The sequence below is a fragment of the Diachasma alloeum genome, unplaced genomic scaffold (genome assembly GCF_001412515.2).
Source record: "Diachasma alloeum isolate Michigan unplaced genomic scaffold, Dall2.0 Dall_scaffold_00210, whole genome shotgun sequence".
Lineage (NCBI taxonomy): Eukaryota > Metazoa > Arthropoda > Insecta > Hymenoptera > Braconidae > Diachasma > Diachasma alloeum.
The window spans coordinates 811,614-828,445 of NW_021680375.1; the positions used below are offsets into that span (position 1 = coordinate 811,614).

General features: G+C 37.6%; 3 protein-coding genes across 7 annotated transcripts in view; all 3 read right to left on the minus strand.

Annotated features, from left to right (window-relative positions):
* Positions 1–784: 784 nt before the first annotated feature.
* LOC107036692 (putative inorganic phosphate cotransporter) lies at positions 785–8,931 on the minus strand. Of its 4 annotated transcripts, none has more exons than XM_015254810.1 (7): positions 8,831–8,931; positions 8,031–8,146; positions 6,378–6,675; positions 5,476–5,744; positions 4,680–4,829; positions 2,683–3,057; positions 785–1,132 (listed from the first exon to the last, which is right to left on the minus strand). In XM_015254810.1, the coding sequence occupies exons 1-7, from the start codon at positions 8,868–8,870 to the stop codon at positions 935–937; spliced, it is 1,446 nt and encodes a 481-aa protein (XP_015110296.1). In that variant the 5' UTR covers positions 8,871–8,931; the 3' UTR covers positions 785–934. The 4 variants fall into 4 exon arrangements, with proteins under 4 accessions (XP_015110296.1, XP_015110295.1, XP_015110298.1 ...); XM_015254809.1 differs by having other exon boundaries at positions 8,813–8,913; XM_015254812.1 differs by lacking the exon at positions 8,831–8,931 and adding an exon at positions 8,452–8,792.
* Positions 8,932–9,891: 960 nt separating this feature from the next.
* On the minus strand, positions 9,892–12,971 carry LOC107036694 (putative inorganic phosphate cotransporter). Of its 2 annotated transcripts, none has more exons than XM_015254814.1 (5): positions 12,785–12,971; positions 12,501–12,616; positions 11,746–11,751; positions 10,721–11,095; positions 9,892–10,609 (listed from the first exon to the last, which is right to left on the minus strand). In XM_015254814.1, the coding sequence occupies exons 1-5, from the start codon at positions 12,834–12,836 to the stop codon at positions 10,496–10,498; spliced, it is 663 nt and encodes a 220-aa protein (XP_015110300.1). In that variant the 5' UTR covers positions 12,837–12,971; the 3' UTR covers positions 9,892–10,495. The 2 variants fall into 2 exon arrangements, with proteins under 2 accessions (XP_015110300.1, XP_015110299.1); XM_015254813.1 differs by having other exon boundaries at positions 11,746–11,808.
* A 635-nt stretch (positions 12,972–13,606) lies between these two features.
* The window catches only part of LOC107036600 (putative inorganic phosphate cotransporter), a 14,360-nt gene continuing 11,134 nt past the window's right edge, over positions 13,607–16,832 (minus strand). The window contains exons 3-7 of the mRNA XM_015254658.2: positions 15,798–16,104; positions 15,457–15,725; positions 14,812–14,961; positions 14,265–14,639; positions 13,607–13,997 (exon numbers count right to left, since the gene is read on the minus strand). Coding sequence (XP_015110144.1) covers positions 13,800–13,997; positions 14,265–14,639; positions 14,812–14,961; positions 15,457–15,725; positions 15,798–16,104 — 1,299 coding nt within the window. The 3' untranslated portion in view covers positions 13,607–13,799. The remainder of the gene's footprint in view (positions 13,998–14,264; positions 14,640–14,811; positions 14,962–15,456; positions 15,726–15,797; positions 16,105–16,832) is intronic.

Below are 16,832 nucleotides of genomic sequence, written 5' to 3' on the forward strand. Positions count from 1 at the left end.
TTTTTTGTTGATAATTTTTCGCGTGAAAAAGAGTTTATGATAGTTATTTGGAAAAACACCGGAAAATTTTTTTTACCGAAGAAAAATAATTTTTCAATTATCACACGAGCACCTGACCAGGAGCGAATACTCAATCACATTATCAATTAACACTCTTTCTTTCTACTAGATCTCTCAAGTGTGCAGATAATGAATAATCTCGTGGTATCGAGGACGATCGATTACACTCGATAAAATGTCCTAAAGATTTATGATTTTTTTGTAAAAAAACTGCCAAAAAAGAGTTTAGTTTGGTTCTTACTGGGAAGTATAATTTTTGAAACATACACAGAAATGAAAAAGAAACCGAAATCAATAGTGTCGAATGAACGAACATAGTGCACAATTCTATTTTTAGAATCTTCTAGTAGGTGAACTATAAATTTCAACGTAAATCCCATAAGCGCCCGTGTATAAAGAAAAATTTGTTTATTTATTTCTGACGAGGCTATTGCGATTAATTTTTTTTTACATCAATGAAGTTTGTTTCATATGTCCTGCTATCAGCTAAAAAAATTATAGAATTTTCCTTGAACATGAAAAACTACGATTTGCTGAAAATGGCTAAACATCCTTAATATGGATATGATTCGGAGGTAGTGGAGGAGGTAGTTGCTTCGTGTATAGACCCACGGCAGCGATCGGCCTGATGTTTTGTACAGTCGGAGTCAAAAATTTTCTTGGCCGATACACTACCGCGTATCGCGATACCAATAACCCAGAGACATCCGCACGTCGAGCATCATTTTCTATCACAAAATAATTTATTTCAAATATACAGTGTCTCCTCAACAATATCCTAACAGAATATTTTTCATCAACAGTAATGGTCTTTAATTTCACAACAAAGTCTTCTGGGTATTGAATAAATAATTGTCGCCGTGAGGAGCAATTCCTAAAAAATCAAAGTGTCTTCGGCAGCAGCTGATGACGATCGAAGATGGATAATCATTCCATCATTCTTTTGTTTAGTGTTTTGAATGTCATCCCACCCCTGAGTCTCTCCACTACCGAACACGATGAACATTAAATTTCCAAGGAAATAAATACCTCCGGACAGGTAGAAAACAATCTTCCACTGGTCCGCGTTCCTCTGAAAGAAAAAATACATTGGAAATTTTATAACTGCGTACGATATCAATCAAATCTTAACGGTTTTCTCAGTACTTGAACGTTTCAGGTACGAAAAAATTTCATAAAAAAACCTAGTGAATTCGATAGAAAATTCTGTTGGAGTTCTGCTCGACTTTCTATTACTTTTTGGCTGATTCTATTGAAAAATTTCGTAGCTCATTCGTCAATCATGGATAATCGAAAAAGTTATAGAGAAACATGAAATTCTACCGATTTTTTCTATAAAATAGGTTCTATTGAACATTTTTTATTGAAAAAACGCGCAGTAAAATTGCAGAATTATACAGTAGAATCCACCCAACACTAATAGAATTTATAATTTGTAACCGAAGAAATAGTAATCCAATAGAATTTTCTTTAAAAAAATTTTCAGCTGGAGAAGTAGTAATAGAGCCATTTTTGGTGGACACAAGTTACGCTGATGAAATGATTACGATTCCTTTGGCGCCACGTATTGTCATGTGTATCCTCACTCATGGCATCACAGGAATCGTAATCGTACCATCCCTCTCTTTACTAGACAACTGAACAATTGGGAAATATTCGATTGTTTGAAGGTCTCAGGGGATTACACGGAGACAAAAATACATTGAAAAGTAGAAAGAACCTTCCTTAAAAATTAGTGTATTTCATCAATGAGAAAAAGGATGCTGTTCACCCAGTTATTCGGAAGAGTGACATGAGAAACTATGGAAAACGCATGAAAAATTAGTGCACGACTCACAAAAATTGGGATGCCACATCTGAATTTTTCAGTACGGGAAACAACTTTTTCAGTGTCTCCCTCTACTTTCTTGTGCCCCCTTCGGTAAGTCCCATGCGTTGGTGAGACGGTGCACTAATTTTCGAGAGATTTTTCTTTCCGTGTACAACCGACAATTCAATTGTCCAAGGCTAAAATTAATTCGACAAGTCGTAAGAATGATGTTTTCGTACGAATGGCTCTCAGATTTTCTAAAAGAATCGCTAGGGGTACTTATATTGTCTTTCGGTGTTGGCTTATGACAAAGGTCGAGAATATGGTCCAGTTTATCGAGAGCTAAATCGATAACGCACATTATCACAAGTATCAACTCAAATCTCGATGTTGTAAGAAAGTATTAGAATATCAGCAAATACTCAATTTATCCTGTAAATTTCTCCCTTTTAACGATTTCCTATTAATGAAGTATTCGCTAAAAAAATGGCTTTGTGATGAATTCTTCACGTGATGATATATCCCTTAATAAATTGTCCATATAATATTTTTCTGTGGTGAGTTGGCCAGTAACATCGCAATACTGTGTTGAATAGGAGTTTTACCGAGCGAAAGTTGTCGCCAATTTCTTGAATCTGTCTGTGATGGGTTCCAAAGTTAAACTGACCAGTCCGGTCCCTTGATTTTCAAAGGTGGGGGATACGATGTGAGTGGGGATTTGGTAAAGTGGGGATACGCCACGAAGGGAACGGACTAGTCAGCTTGTCTGGATTTGAATGCACTCGTTGAAAGTCGTTGAAACTGTCATTTACCTCGTCCGTGACAATTTCTCCAACAATAAGAGGTGCCAATAGGGCAACGACTGCCGCAGCGCAGTTCGTGAAAGCCATGAGTAAGCCAGCATAATTGGGACTCAGATCCATGTGATTAATTTGGAATCCGCAAATTGCCCCGACGTTCAGTCCCCCGGCGATAACCAATAGTACAACGGGTAGTGTTGTGTCACCAGATGAAACGAAGCAGAGACCAACGAGTGCAAGCCCTGGGCCCCAGTGGCCAATTGTATTGCATATTTTTCGTGATGCACCACGCGATAATCCCTTTTTCTGGGCCCAATCTGACAGCCAACTGACTGGGAATGTCAGCACCAACATTGCTACGTATGGAAGCGCTGATTTCAGCCCATTCTGTGAATAGAAATTGAGGAAATTATTTTCAATCATTTTCAATTAGGGGAACTATTCAAAATGCATATTTCGTACATAATGGAGATCCCTTAAATTAGAGAAAATGACTAATCTTGATGGGAAATTGCTTTTGTCACAACATAGTTGAGATATTTTTACTAATAAATTCGCAATTTGGTTTGAAATAGAATTTTTATGACGATGTGTTTTTAATTGAATTCAATGACTCATTGAATTAAAAATTTTGACAATGCAACATTGCCCCAACATTGGCTGTCAACATTGTTCCAACGTTAAATTTTTTTACTTTTCCGTGCATATTATTGGTTTTAAAATAAATTTTTTTAACAACAAATGATGATTCTTGACAGATTCGGTCAAGATGGCATTGGGAAGAATATTTTAAATCACAATATTCTCTCAATTCTCAACGGAGTTTCCACATTTAGAAGCTTTAATCATTCATCATTTTGTTTAAGAACTGTCTCTCCGCGAAAATGATCACTATCACAGATCGATCAATTATAACAACTACAATTTTTTGTTACACCACAGAACTTGACGATTCGCTATCTCCATCAAGATTATCTACCGATTTAATTCTCTGGAATGGGAGGGAATCAAAATATTATCTCGCGTGTCGTCATAGAAATTTTTCGATTCACAGGATTTGATAATCACTTGAGGGTGTCAATCGGCATGTTTTAGTTATGTCAATGGCTTCTTATTCACATCATGAGTCCAACGAATTGATTGCAGATTCATAGATTATGAAATCTCCTTTTCGCTATGCCTAGCGCGTTTGTACGGACGTTTGTGAAACTAAGGTGTTTCTCTGTAGTTATACCTCTCCCATGATGTTCCAGCGATTGCATTGACATTCGAATTATGCGCGCCAGTTTTTTCCGAAACTTAGCATTTCCCGTATTATTTTTTCAAATAACTGTCTTTTTTTTCTATTTCCGAGTTCTTCGGTTTTTTTTATGTTTGTTACTGTGCTACATTTTTCTTCAGTTTTGAAAATACATTTGAAGTCTGTTATGGTGTACGGTATACCGTATTCCCATCGTTGTTTACGGAAATAACTTTCTTATGAATTCTAGAAAAATTCTGGCACTTATATGTACATTCAAGCAAGTTTTGCTTTATTATTCACCAGTTTTTTTTTCAATACTTCATTATTATTTTGAGAGATGAAACATTGCAACATTCTAGTGTTCTAGAGCCAAATTTCTGAGGATTTCAGAGAAAATTTCATACAAATACAGGAGAAATTGACGTGCTAGCAAATAAAATTTTCAGTACCAGGACTATACCGTTAGCTTTCGCTCTTTTTCCTGTCTTAGCATTAGAACTATTGTAAAGTTTTTCTTCTAAAGAGTGAATTGAGTGACGATTGATACTGTTTTGATTTTGTTTAGTTAATTGGTTCTTTGTCTGAAAATTAAAGACATGCCTCCTTAATTCTCTCGCAATTAATAGGACCACTCCTTCAATTCAATAATTTCTCTCATTTACTGCAATCGGTGTCAGAAGTGTGTCGGATCAGCAGTCCAATTTCGTTCAGCTGACCAAGAAAATGAAGTTATGAGTAAAGAATAATCTCCAGTTTCCCCACTCACCTCGGTGATGTCAAAGTTAAGCACTCCCTTCATGTAACTAGGTGTTTCCGTTATTAACGTCCAAAAGCCCCAATTCTGGCCACAATGTGCAGCTACTAGTGACCAAAATGGTAGACTCGTCAATATAGCTCCCCACGGTGTTTCGGGAACCTAAAAGCAGATAGACCAACAAAAGAAAAATTAAGAAGAATACGTGAAAAAGGAGTACCCAATGTTGGCAGCCAACACTGCTCCAACGTTGGCAGCTAACATTGCCTCAATATTAATTATCGATAGTATTAAAAAAAAACTTTTCACTTTTATCAATGCACTCTCCCCAATCGGCTGATCGATTCAACTAAACTAAATTCCATTTGGGAGCCGCTGGCAGTATCTAAGACTGCTATTAATTATCGGAATGCCAATGAAAGATGCGAGAACGAGTGAGAAAAAGAAGAAAGGATAGATGTTAAGACAGAATATTTCGGATGGAATGATAGATATTTTACAAGGGAACAGACGAGCGACTGTCCCGTTTGACAACTCCCAGCGAACTCCGAAAGACGAAGTTCGAGAACTGGAGCGCTCGAGAAACAGTCATGGCCGCAGCCGTATGGCCCCTCGGGTGACGGAGCGAGCGAAGCGAGCGAAGGGGGCGGACCCCTCCGCAATTGGCCAGCGAAAGGAGCAAGGGACAACGCCCCCTAGTGCGTAATGAAATAGTAAATACTTGTTCGTCTAAGAATATTGGCTCCAAAGACAAATGAAAATGAGAAAAGATGAAAACATGGATTTGGAGGACAGCTCTTACTCCTACCTTACTACGCTCCACTGTGTCTTCACTCTGATGAACCCCGAGGGCATTCTCGATGCGCTTTTTCTCGGTATCACTGATGCCGCAGAAAGATTTCTGAGTTGATACAGCTGGTGAATCGGACCCGAACACGTAGAAAAGTAATGACCAAATGACAGCAGCAGCTCCGAAGGAGTAGAAAACACTTCTCCATCCAGCGGCATCAATCATGGCTCCAGATATGGGGTATGAAATAACTGTGCCAAACTGTGCTCCTGAATAGGTCATAGTGCCTGGAGAAAATGCCCAAGAACAATCATCAATTAAGGAAACAGGGAGATCAAGACAATTTGGAGCAAGATGAAAGTTGAATATAAAAGTATAAAAAATATTTCAATAGAGTCAAGTCTGTAGGAAAATCGGATTCCTTTAATTTTTTTCACAGAATTTTTCTATTGAACATTTCAATAGAATCATACAAAAACCAATAGAAAGCTCAACAGAAATCCTACATAATTGTCCATCGAATTTGCTATGTTATTCTATAAAAATTTTACGCGTATAAGGGGAGTTCTTTTTGCATATTAAATTACCAACTAATTTACTTTTTTCATTCTTTCCCTTTACTATTTAACCCGTACTGTTTTTGGGTAAATTCTCAAAAACTATGAATGTAGATCATGAAATATTTTTCAAATCTCAACAGACATTTCAAATAACTTCCCCATTCGGAAGCCTAATTATCTTTTCAATTAGTTAGCATTAGTTAGCATTTTATGATGTATTATTTATTGATTCATGAGAAAAATTAGATAGATCTCTTTTGCAAGGCTATAATACTCGACAAGTCGCGATTGTTTTCCTCTTTTACCGCTTCATATTGAATCTGTTTTTCCGAAAAATAATTACTGGAGAAAAATAATTACACAGACGTCCACGTTCGGTTGGAGGCACCCATTTGGACAGTATTGTGTGAATACAGGGCAGACAACAGGCCTGACTGAGTCCCATGATAACTCTGCATGCGCATAGATATATCCAGCCACCTTCGTCGAAGAAAATTGGACACAACATACAGCCGACTCCATTCAACAGTACACCAATTGCGAAAACCATTTTGGCACTCCATATTCTAGCTAAGTGGCCAGATGGTATCTGCATTACAGTATAGCCCCAAAAGAATGAACTCAGGATTGGGCCAACATCTAGAGTCGATCCTTTTTCCTGGAATTGTGTATCAGCAATTTAGTGAAAAGAAGGAGTAAATTCTTTCAGTCTTGTGAGAATAGGGCGCTATCTCAACAATCAGTGCTTTTAGAGAATAACATCGGAAGAGACACTCTCGGCTTTCGTGTAGAGAATCCTATAGAATTTTTAGCCCTGATGTTCTTCTATAGAATTTTCGAAAGGACTTCTTATGGGGTTTTACTAACTTACTGGATTTCCTGAGTGATATTCCGCAGCAAATTCTATACGACATCCTATAGAAAATCCTACTGAAAATCCTATAGCATTTTTTATTCTATAGCGGTATTTATCCCTGAAATTCTTCTACAGGATGTTTTGAAGGACTTCTTATTGAGTTTTACCCACTGGATTTCCGAAGTGATATCCCATAGCAAATTCTATAGGATATCCTTTAAAAAAAAATTCCATAGCATTTTTTATTCCTGAAATTCTTCTATAGGATTTCCTGAAAAACTTCTTAGTAGGTTTTACCTACTGTATTTCCTAAGTGATATCCCGTAGAAAATTCTACACGACATCCTATAAGATGTCCTGTAAGAAATCCTACAGCTTTTGGATTCTATAGCATTTTCCATCCCGGAAATTCTTCTATAGGATTTCCTAAAGGATTTATTATTGGGCTTTACGTACTGAATTTCCTAGGTGACATTCCCCGGAAAATTCTATACGACATCCTATAGGAAATCCTACAGAAAATCCTATAGAATTTTAATTCCTGAAATTCTTCTATAAGATCTTTTAAAGAACTTCTTATTAGGTTTCACCTACTGGATTTCCGAAGTGATATCCCGTAGCAAATTCTATACATTCTGTAGCAAATCCCATAGGATTTTCATCTTATAGTATTTGTAATTCCGTAAATTTTTCTATAGGATTTCCTAAAAGAGTTCCTATTGAGATTTACCTACCGGATTTTCTAAGGGATATCGCGTAGAAAATTCTACACGACACCCTATAGGAAATCCTACAGAAAAGCCTATAGCATTTTTCATTTCTGAAATTCTTCTATAGGATTTCCTAAAGGACTTCTTATTGGGCTTTACCTACTGGATTTCCTAGGTGATATCCCGTAAAAAATTCTATACGACATTCTATAATAAATCCTATAGAACATCCTATAGCATCTTTATCCTATAGCATTTTTCATCCCTGAAATTCTTCTATAGGATTCCCTACAGAACTTCTCATTGGGCTTTACCTACTAGATTTCCTAGGTGACACCCTATAGAAAATTCTATACGTCATGCTGTAGGAAATCTATAGAAAATCCTATAACACTTTTTAATCCTATAGCCTTTGTTTAGCCCTGAAATTCTTAAACAGCCACTCACTTGCAACTCCTCCTTGATAGCCACAACGGCTATGGACATGCAAACTCTGTTTACATATGCAATAGTGATGCCCAAGAAGCACAGAATACATTGCCAATGCCTGGCACCCAAGAATCCTATTATAAAACCAATCAATTAGCACATTGTCATGTGAAAGATGTTTCTGGAATCCATTCAACAAATTTATTGATCTCAAATCGTAACTGTAACTGAGATCCGTTGAATTTATTTATAATCACTCTCAAGATTAGACATGTGGGTAACTATATCACCAGCTCAGGGTCTTCAGTTTTATCACTGACACTTGGATTGCAATTGGTTTTTATTACGGAAAAACGGATAAATGAGTGGCCTTGAATTACATACGCTGAAAAAATGACATTAAATCTTAATTATCTCCGGGTTATTCGTTAATGAACACCTGAGTTTGCTTCAAAGTATTCTGCAATACTGTTGTCACTACTCCGTCACGAAATTCTTCACATCGATCAGTAAAAATACATTATTTCCTCAAAGTTATTCTTCTTGTCATCATCTATTTGTAAATTAATTATTCATTAATTTTTTTCAATTTGTTTTTCAATTTTTTTCCTTGTTGTGGAAAAGTTGAGAATTTTGATTGGAAAAAAATAGAGACGATTAATGGAAGACACTGTTGGAATTTATAATTTTAGATGATGATCTGTTCCGTTGAAGTCGCAAGCACGAAAGAAAATTATAGTAAAATGACATTGATGATGTTGAGTTGACGGAGAAAAGAAGATCTTTTTGAATAGTTACACCTGAACAGTTGCGATTACCGGGATTATCAGGGACTGTTACCACTCGGTTATCCGTCATAGTCGACGATACTGGTTAAACAGGATCCATAATAGTGAATTCAATACTAATAATCGGGAAAAAATTCTGCCCCACCACTGAGAATCACAACGCGGTCAGTTTTCCTGGTAGTATCGTCTTCAAAACACGTGTTTGAGACGTCATTTTTCCTCTCCCCCACTCGTTCCTCATCGAAAGATTGATAATTGTTGAGAGAAAAATTCAATCCCGAGAATAGAATTAGCTGTAGAAGAATTTATTTACTTGGGTGAGATAACTCTAGGAAATGGATAAATGGATCATGTTATGTAATTCCCGGTGGACGTAAAAATCATTTCAGTAGGTGTTGAGAACTCGTCCGAGGCAGGTGAGAGGCTCCACCGATGACTGATTCTCGCGATTATCCTGCAGGAGTCCCGGTTTAAAATTCGTATTGAACTGCAAATCTCACTCTTGATTTCATATATTTAATTAGTTGAGGATATACATTTGACTCTAAGTTTCCGGACATTTTACAATGATTTTATTATTTAAACTTTGCGTGTCTGAATTTGAATCTCGATATTGAACAGTTAGAAAACATTTTTAAAATCTGAAAAAAATTAGAAAGTTTACTTTGGCAGCAAAATTGATGAAATAATTAAAAAATGAAATATTTGAAAATTACGACAATTTTCTATAAATAATTTATAAATAACGAATGTTTAAAGAAATGATCATTCTGTGTAAAACGTCATTTGAAGGACGCTGAATACTCATCATTTTTTTTTTTATTTTTGTCACGGAATTTAATTGACAAATTTGATGATTGAAAATGGTTGAACCTATAATGTCTGTACCAAACTGTAAAACATGCTTGGATATCCTTAAATTATTTCGCCATTCAATATTCCTGGTGAATGGTGAAACCATCAGGTCATTTTAAAATGTTGTTAATGACTAATAGTTCAACAATTATTGCATTCATAATATGTATTTGCCACCTGTCCCGACTAACATGAAATTGAGGTGGAGCATTAGTGCAATGAGGATTGACTTCGAATTATAGACCAATGTAAGAAATATTTTTATTCAGGTTTAACATTTTTACATAATTTGCAAAAAATGAATTGCTATCTATTTGTTCGGAAATGGATGAAATTTGATAGATGGTCAACAGACTTATTCACTCGGTTGATGACAGATTGTTGCCGTTGATTATTGATGATCGTTGGCGATTGTGCGTAATCGATGGACAGTCGATCCATCAATCCCGATTGAACGGCCATCTACTGGAACTTAACTGGTTGGACTATTTGACCCACCCTATCGAAAGATCCGCCAACGTTACCTTTTAACTGGTCAAAAATACAAGAAGAAGGAAAAAACATTGTTCTATATTATTTGATTATTTTCCCTGACGGATCTCTCGATAGGGGATTCGAGTTATTCATGCAGTCGAGTGCCAGTCGATCACGGTTCGATTGATCGATCATCGATCGACCAACAATTGACCATCGACATATCGGTGTGAGAGGAGTAGGAAGCTCTCGACGTATTAGAGTGCCATAAAAAAGGTCCGGCTGCGCACGCACACTACCTCAAAATGATGAAGAGTGGGGGTAGTGTGAGGCTGTTCCACGGGTACAAATCAGGTCTGAAAACCTTCATGAATCCCAGGATTGGGTCTCAGCACTTCCGAATAAAATGAATATTATATTCCCCAGGAAATAAATTCCTGCTGTTATGAAGAAGACTGTTTGCCACTGAGCAACATTTGACTGCAAGGAGAAAAAGTTATTAGCATTTTTTAAAAATATGGCATCAAATTCAGGAAATTCTCTCAAAACATCAATTATTTCATCATGTGGAAGCACGACTAAAATGCTCACCAAATCGGTGACAATCAATCCTACAATCAGAGGCGCCAGTACAGAAACGACCATCGCAGCTGTCCTCGTAATAGCCACCAACACTCCCGCATATCTGGGACTCAGATCCATATGATTAATTAGATAGGCACAATTACTCGCCGCGTCAAACGAAACACAGACGACCAACAGTACCACGGCTAGTGTCGTATTACTAGATGATACAAAGGAGATACCAAGAACTGCAAGTCCAGTTCCCCACTGGCCAATTGTATTCCAAATTTTGCGGACTAGTCCACGTGATAATCCCCTCTTCTCACTCCATTCTGAGAGATAACTTGATGGTAGCGTCAAAAGACTCAGTGCGATGTATGGTAATGCCGATTTTACTCCACTCTGTCAGTGAACGGACTCATACAGAATATCTTTCGATAAATTGTGATTTAATAAATTATTTCAATTCTTTTGGTCCATGTTTAGATCAGCGACAGTAATCAAAGACAAAATATATCACTAGTTCAATCACATACCATTCAATTTTCAATAGATTGAAAATTCAGAGAAGTTATTGCCTAAATTTTCAATAATTTCAAGGTTTTTCGGTGCCATATGCACCTGAAAATCGACAATTACTTGAATATTCAAGAAATTAACTGATTCGTCAATGAAGAATTCTACAGAAATTTTATGGAATTTTGTCGTTAAAAATGTCAAGCTTTTTCACTTGAAATCCAAAATGTAATTTTTTAACAGTGTAGCTAGATGAAACGAGAGTTATACAATTAAGAGAAAATGTCACTGAATTTTATTACGTATTTCAAAACAAATTATCCAATTCCTCGAAAATCTAAAAGTAGGCGAAATCGAAATAACTGAAATCGAGAAACAAAACAATTCCGCCGGATAAGGGGCAAGAAATCGAAAGGAGAATAGAACTAATTAAAATGGCATGAAAACCGCCATACGCCAAGTGTCTTATCAAATAACGAAAAATTAATTCTTAATAAACACAAATTAACTTGGAAACTGTTCAGCTCTCCACTCACCGTAGTCTGGAACCCAAAATATATGTCCGCTTCAGATAAACGGGTGTCGAAAATTCGGTAGGTCTCGATATCGTCAGAATTTTCCGGTAACACACAACACCAGAAAAATAAGGTTAGTCTCGTAACGTCCAAACTAGAAGTCCCGAGCCATCCGACCCTAACCCATGTGTTCGCTAAGAATCAGTTTTTTGGCTAAGAGGTAATGGAACCCATCGAACGCAAAGGTCAGGGGTCCCCCCTATCGGGATTGCAGGTTCCCGTGATTTTTTGGATTTTGTACGTGAAAAGTAAAAATATAAATATAAATAAAATATAAATAAATGGAAATAAATAAATAATAATGGTAGAGAAACATTCTACCATGCTCATAGACACTGCCCCGGGTCAGTTTGGCGAATTTTCAACGCCGTTTGCGCCGTCTTCTGACTCGTAAAAGTACTTCCCTCTTACCATTGGTGCCTTGTAATACTAAAGCGTGAATTGGCTTAGATTGAACAAAAGACCAAGCTCGAATTAGTGTTACAAACCGAGAATTAGCCATGGTTGATCCACGCTTGGTTCATGCTTGACTCAATGGTCAATTCCCTCCTCGGATTGAGGGTAAAATAATTGCATATAGCATCCCTGCTTCATAATACGTATATATATGTATGATTCTATTATGGCCCAAATAGTAATCCATTAATGATATTGGTTCAGGCTAAACTAAAAACACCTAAGGAGATAAGAGAGATGACAGATTATACTACACTCACATTTTTTTGCTCTTCTCGGATCCCGACAACTATCAGCGAGAGACAGGTTCTAATCATATAGGCGATTGCATACCCCAGGGAAAGCATGATGCATTGACAATGCCTAACCCCCAGTCCTGTTGATAAAATTGTATAATTATATAATTATCTAGTAAATATACGATAGGTTGTAGAGGTAAATTCCACGTGGTATTTTCAGCTCCCGCGCGTCATCCATCGGGATAATTCAATAATCAGTTATGCAATAATTATTTTCGTCAATTGATAATAGTTTTCAAACAGACCTCGAGAGCGCACATCCTTGACGGTCTCACCGTCTTCTTTGAAATTTTCCATGTTTCCCTCTCCTTGTTAACTCAGTCACATCCATGGAACATATGTTTGAACCGATTGGGAGGTAAACCCCGTCGAAATGGCTCCCGTTTCTTTTCCTCCTCTGATACCGGCCAAGGTGTGCAAGATTTATCTGAGACCGGAAATATTACAGCCGCCAATCGTCATTCCGACTGCCCCCACTGATATCAAATCATCACCTTTCATTAACAGTTGATAGCCTTGAATTTTCAATTTGAATTTTTATCATCGCACGATCGACGATCAGCGATAAATCCCCGCCGAGGAATACCGGACACAGGAAAACGTTTATTTTAGGGATTTGCGACATTCTAGACATTCGAGAAAATTCTTGGAAATCGTCGATTGAAATTGTAAAAAAAGATCATGCATACGATTGACTATTTTTGTTGGAAAGTAACGCAAATTGAAGGCAAGAGGTAAAGGATATAAATTTCAGGGCTTTAAGAAATTACGTAATTACTGTTTTACATTCTGCCCGAGCAACACTGAAATTCCTGTGATTACTAAGATTTGAGTTATTATTATGATGGAAATTTAATTCAGCGAGCATAGGGATTTCGAAATTAACGAATCGCTCATTGAAATATCACAATTGAACTCTTGATGAATTGAGAATCATTGTTCTCATCAATCCTGTCACTTAGTGCAATGAGAGTAATTGTGAATAATTGATTCTGATGAAAATTCGCGAAGGAAAAACATAAGCCCCTAGACATACGGTATCATACAGGGTTGAATAAAAGAACTACTTCTCTATAATCATTATAATTAACAGTGACTTTATCTTCATTATACATTGAAATCTTCTTGGTGCACTGCCTACAATGAATAATACTAAATTACATAAATCACCTCACTTTTCCATTACAGAAAGTTACTTTTTTGCACTTTGAAGTTTCAGCAGTCTTTCTCACTTACGTTCATTAATTAAAAAAAGTAGTCCTAAGGTACCTTAGCATCACTAACAGCAATGGACGATTTTCGGGGCCTCCAAGACTCTTTCTTATCACACTCGTCAGAATCTTCACTATTATCCCACCATTGAGTCTTACCACTTCCAAGCGTAATGAATATCAAATTGCCCACGAAATAAATTCCTGCTGTCATGAGGAACACCGTCTGCCACTGGTCTGTACGTTTCTGAAAAAGATAACATTCATTATTATTGGGATACATGTGATTTCAAATCTGGAGAAATTTCTCAGAGCTTTCACACGGAGTTCAGTAGCCAAATGAAGTATGGAGATGAGTTGAGAAATTCCCAGTAAAGGAAGGTCTCTTGAATTCTTCTAAACTCCGCTCTTGGAAAGACATTGGCAAGATAATAAGCCCAATTGTTTTGGGATCATCTCCTTTCGCCACTTCACTACTGAATTCATAATCGAAGATCATGAAAATTATGCTCACCGAATCAGTGACAATCAGTCCAACAACCAGAGGCGACAATAACCCGACAGCTGATCCCATACCATTGGTGATTGACATAAGTAGTCCAGCATATTCAAGACTCAGATCCAGATGATTTATTTGGAATCCACACATAGCCCCGGCGTTCATTCCAACAGCGACAACCAACAGTACAACTGATAGGGTCGTATCCCCTGGTGATACGAAGCAAAGGCCAACAAGTGCCAGTGCTGGTCCCCAGTGGCCGACAGTATTGCACAATTTGCGTAATAATCCTCGTGATACTCCTTTCTTCTCACCCCAGTCTGACAGACAACTCGTAAGAAACGTCAGGAGTAACAGCACTATGTATGGAATCGCTGATTTCACTCCATTCTGTTACAGAAAGAAATGATCTCCAATCATCTCCAATCATATATTCATAATCTTGATCATCATCAAATTTAGTCTTTCGCCCATGTTCAATACTTTTTGACAGATAGTATGTTATCTGCATCCGGTCTTAATAATATGAAAATTCAGTGTAGGATCAATTCTCCTCACTCACCTCTTTGATATTGAATCCGAGAGCACCATCCATGTAAATCGGTATTTCAGTGAGTAGCATGTAATACCCCCACTTCTGTCCACAATGCGCGATAAGAAGTGCCCAGAATGGTGGGCTCGTTAATATGGCCAGCCAAGGTGTCTTCGAACTCTTCGAAACAATAAATACAAGAAAATTGATATACAAGAAGACAAGAGCAACTTGACATCAACGTTAACGTCGACTTATTTCTTCTCATTAACTATCGAATCATTTCAGTATATAACACCGACTCTCGAAGCGAATACCAAGAGCCCTGATTAAGAGTCAATCTATTCAGCTAGACGAAAGGTCCACCTGCTTCCTTCTAAAATCCCTTGCCCGTAAATATTTTCTGAATTTTAACTCTTTCATTATGCTGAGTAATGAAAAATCCGTGAATGATAGTGAGACGTATACAGAGTAGAAGAAAAAAATGCCACATGAATAACTTTTTCAAAAACAACAAACCAGCAGAATCCAAAATAAAATTAATAATAGATGAATAAATATGTAATGGTTGTTTTATTTTGGTTTTCACTTAGGGGATCCTTTGTATCGCAGGGGAATAATGAATTGCTTCTATCTATCTGCCTATCTAATATATTCACAATGCAGGAAACTCACCTTTTTGCCAACGGCCGCTGTTCCCCCCTCCGAAACTCCAAGACTGCTCTCGATATACTTTTTCTCAGCGTCACTGATCCCGCAACAGGACTTTCCAGAAGCTGTAGCTGGTGAATCTGACCCAATGAGGAAGAAGATGGCTGACCAAATGAGAGCAGCAGCACCAAAGACGTAAGATGGACTTCTCCATCCAGCGGCGTCAATCAGAGCCCCAGTTATTGGCAGTGAAACTATCGCCCCCAGTTCTGATCCAGATAAGGTCGCAGAACCTGAAGAGATTGCCCAGAATAAGTATTAATACCTAAAAATCAGAAGGAACAGAACACCAAAGAAATCATTACTCAGGCGTCCACGTTCGGTGAGAGGTACCCATTTAGATAAAACAGTGTGGCAGCAGGATGGGAGACAGGCCTGACAGAGGCCCATGACAACTCTGCTTGCACATAGATACATCCAGCCACCTTCATCAAAGATAATTGGAGTTGAAATACTGATAAGTCCATTTATCAGTAGACCAATTCCTAAAACCTTTTTGGCGCTCCATATCCTCACCAAGTGAGCTAACGGGACCTGAGCCACTGCATAGCCCCACATGAAGGAACTCAGCATCATGCCAATTTGACCTGGAGTCAACACGGCCTTCTGAAACTTGGATCATGAAATCGGTCATCGATGATCATTCATTTCAGATGAAGAATAACGTAAGAGATAACAGAGATGACAGAGTTGGAAATACGAATACAGCAGGACCTAACAGTTCTTCTATTTCAAATGGCTTTATCCCCAAGCACTGTTAGGAGTGCGAATTCTTCTCCAGATTATGGATTCTGATATTGGTGACCCGAACAGAGGGCAGCACCAAGTTTCCTCATAAACCTAATGTGGGGATTATTGACCGTGGGTGGATTAATGAAGAAGGTTACTCTTTTTTGGCCTTGCGGTAACCAGTAAATAAATCAACATCAATTAGATATTTTTGAAAAACTCACCAACTCGAGTTTTTTTGGCTTTGAATTCTGAATGCACGCCCCCCCCCTTTCCCCCAAATTTTCGTAAAAATTCGCCATCTTCCTTAGTTTCAGAGATATTTTCGAAAAGGCCGTGACTATTCGCACCATTGCGTGAATCACTCCCGTACACTCCACGCATGCGTGAAGTTTGTGTGTTTCACGCAGCCGAGTTTTCATACTGCTGTGTATTTCACGCAGTTGAAGTTTCATACTACTGTGTGTTTCACGCAGTTGAAGTTTTATACTACTGTGTGTTTCACGCAGTTGTATTTTTATACCACTCTGTGTTTCACGCAGTTGTAGTTTTATACACATGTGTGTTTCACGCAGTTGTATTTTTATACACCTGTGTGTTTCACGCAGTTG